General features: G+C 60.8%; 1 protein-coding gene across 1 annotated transcript; it reads left to right on the forward strand.

Annotated features, from left to right (window-relative positions):
• Window positions 1–104: 104 nt before the first annotated feature.
• ISLR2 (immunoglobulin superfamily containing leucine-rich repeat 2) lies at window positions 105–2,211 on the forward strand. Its single transcript, XM_010571596.1, has one exon. It carries the CDS (start codon window positions 105–107, stop codon window positions 2,202–2,204), a length of 2,100 nt encoding a protein of 699 aa, XP_010569898.1. The 3' UTR covers window positions 2,205–2,211.
• The last annotated feature ends 439 nt before the right edge of the window (window positions 2,212–2,650 follow it).

Genomic DNA, 2,650 nt, shown 5'->3' on the forward strand with positions numbered 1-2,650 from the left:
CGGCCCCGCTGCCGCCTCTCACCGGGCGGGCACCGGGCCCGGGAGCTGGGTGGGGAGAGGGGGTGGGAGCTCTGAGAGCCCCCTGTGTCCCTTGGCAGGGGAAGATGGCCCCGCTGCTATCCCTGTGGCTGATGGCCCTGCTCGGCCTGGCCCGGGCGTGCCCCGACCCCTGCGCTTGCGTGGACAAGTACGCCCACCAGTTCGCTGACTGCGCCTACAAGGATCTTCAAGTGGTGCCCACGGGGTTGCCCTCCAACGTGACCACCCTCAGCCTCTCGGCCAACAAGATCACCTCCCTACAGCGACGTTCGTTCGTGGAGGTGACCCAGGTCACCTCCCTCTGGTTAGCACACAACGAGATCCGCTCCATTGAGCCCGGTACCTTCGCCATCCTCGTGCAGCTGAAAAACCTTGACATCAGCCACAACCAGATCGTGGACTTCCCCTGGCAGGACCTCTACAACCTCAGCGCTCTCCAGCTGCTCAAGATGAACAATAACCACATGGCTCTGGTGCCTCAGGGGGCTTTTCACACCCTGAAAGACCTCCGGTCCCTACGCATCAACAACAACAAGTTCACCACCCTTGCAGAGGGTATCTTCGATTCGCTTAGTTCCCTCTCCCACCTGCAGATCTACAACAACCCCTTTGAGTGCTCCTGCAAGCTCCAGTGGCTGAAGACGTGGATGGACAGCACACTCATCTCCATCCCCGAGAAGGACTCCATCACTTGTGCCCTCCCAGAGCAGCTCCGAGGAGTGCCGGTGGGGAAGATCCCAGATGTGCAGTGCACCTCGCCTACGGTGCAGCTCACCTATTACCCCAACCTGGACACCACGGAGCTCTTTGATGGCTTCACTCTGACGCTACACTGTGCCGTGATGGGCACCCCACTGCCTGAAGTGAGCTGGAAGATCCGGACCTCCAGCCAAATCCTGGAGCTCAGTGGGAACCCAAAGGAGAGTGCCAGGAAGGACCTTCCCAAACAGGACCCTGAGCGCTTCTTGGTCTTCAAGAACGGTACGCTGGTGATTCCCCACCTGAGCAAGCGGGAGGAAGGCACCTACACCTGCCTGGCCACCAACGAAATGGGGAGCAACCAGACCTCAGTCAATGTGGCTGTGGCAGGCACGCAGAAATACCCGCTGCAGCCCGGGAGGGACCCGCTGGGGGGTAAAGCACAGCCGGGCGACAAGAAGCCTGGGGCCAAGGGAGCAAAGAACAGTGTGCTCATGCCGGATGAGAGGAACAAACCCCTCGGTCCCACCCGGCAGAGCCAACCATCCTTGGCAGCCGGGACAGAGTCCACGGGAGATGGGAAAGTCCCTTTCCAGCTTCCCCCCTTTGAGAAGAAGTGTGGCTCCACACAAACCAGCAAGTACATTTCCAACCACGCCTTCAACCAGAGCGGCGACTTCAAGCAGCACACGTTCGACCTCGGGGTGATCGCCTTAGATGTGTCGGAGCGTGATGCCCGGGTGCAGCTGACGCCCACCTACATGCAGCCTGAGAAAGTCCACCTCAGGATGCTCTACCTGTGCCAGGAGAGCAGCCAGGGCCACGCCTTGGTCCAGTGGTCCAAGATCGAGGAAGGGGTGAACTCGTACTGGTTCCAGGGCTTGGACCCCGGCACCAACTACTCCGTGTGTCTCACCTACCTGGGGGAGGACTGCCAGGTCCAAGTGGTCTTCACCACCAAAAAAGAGATCCCCTCGCTCATCATCATTGTAGTCGTGAGCATCTTCTTGCTGGTGCTGGCCACCTTACCCCTGATGGGGGCCACATGGTGCCACCTCCTCTCCAAGTACCAAGGGAAGACCTACAAGCTCATCATGAAGGCCCAGAACCCGGACCAGATGGAGAAGCACATGGCCGCTGACTTTGACCCCCGCGCCTCCTACCTGGAGTCCGAGAAGAACTACAATCCCAGCGAGGTGGGGGAAGCGGATGTGGAGGAAGAAGACGAGGAGGACGAGGAGGATGATGAAGGAGGCAGGCGGAGGAGGAGGAGAGAAGCCGAAGGGGCTCCGGAGCTGGAGCGAGAGGAGAGCGTGACAGCCAGCTCCATGGCGGAGTCGCAATCCAAAGCCAACGGCGAGGAGTTCGAGGTCCGCTCCGAGTACAGCGACAAGCTGCCACTGGGCGCCGAGGCCGTCACCATCTCCCAAGAGATCAACGGCAACTACCGGCAGCGCCCACGCTGAGCCTCCCCGCACCCCCTCCACCTCCCCCCCGGTCCCCACCTCCCCCGGTCCCCCCCGACCCAGCCTCCCGGGGCACCGCCGCTGCTTTTCCTCCGAGGAAAGACCGAAGCATCCTCAGCGACGCCCGCCTGTCCTTCCTCCTCCTCCTCCTCCTCCTCCTCCTCCCTCAGGCGGCAGGTCCCCGGGGAAGGGACTTCGCCCCGGGGATGCTCGATGCGGGCGGGACGTTTCTCCCACGATTTCGTTTCCCTTTTGGGTACCGGCGGTCCATCGCTCCCGGCTCGGCGACACCCTCACAACGATTGCCGGGCCCCCCCCCGCCTCTGCCCTCCGTTCGCCCCGTATTTTCTTTCCCCTTCAAGGAAAAAAACGAAAAAAAGGGAAAAAATGGGTAAAAAAAAAAAAAAGCCCGACATCCCAAAATCTTTTTTTTTTTTTTTTTTCTG

This window comes from Haliaeetus leucocephalus, unplaced genomic scaffold (genome assembly GCF_000737465.1).
Source record: "Haliaeetus leucocephalus isolate CR32 unplaced genomic scaffold, Haliaeetus_leucocephalus-4.0 Scaffold339, whole genome shotgun sequence".
Taxonomy (NCBI): domain Eukaryota; kingdom Metazoa; phylum Chordata; class Aves; order Accipitriformes; family Accipitridae; genus Haliaeetus; species Haliaeetus leucocephalus.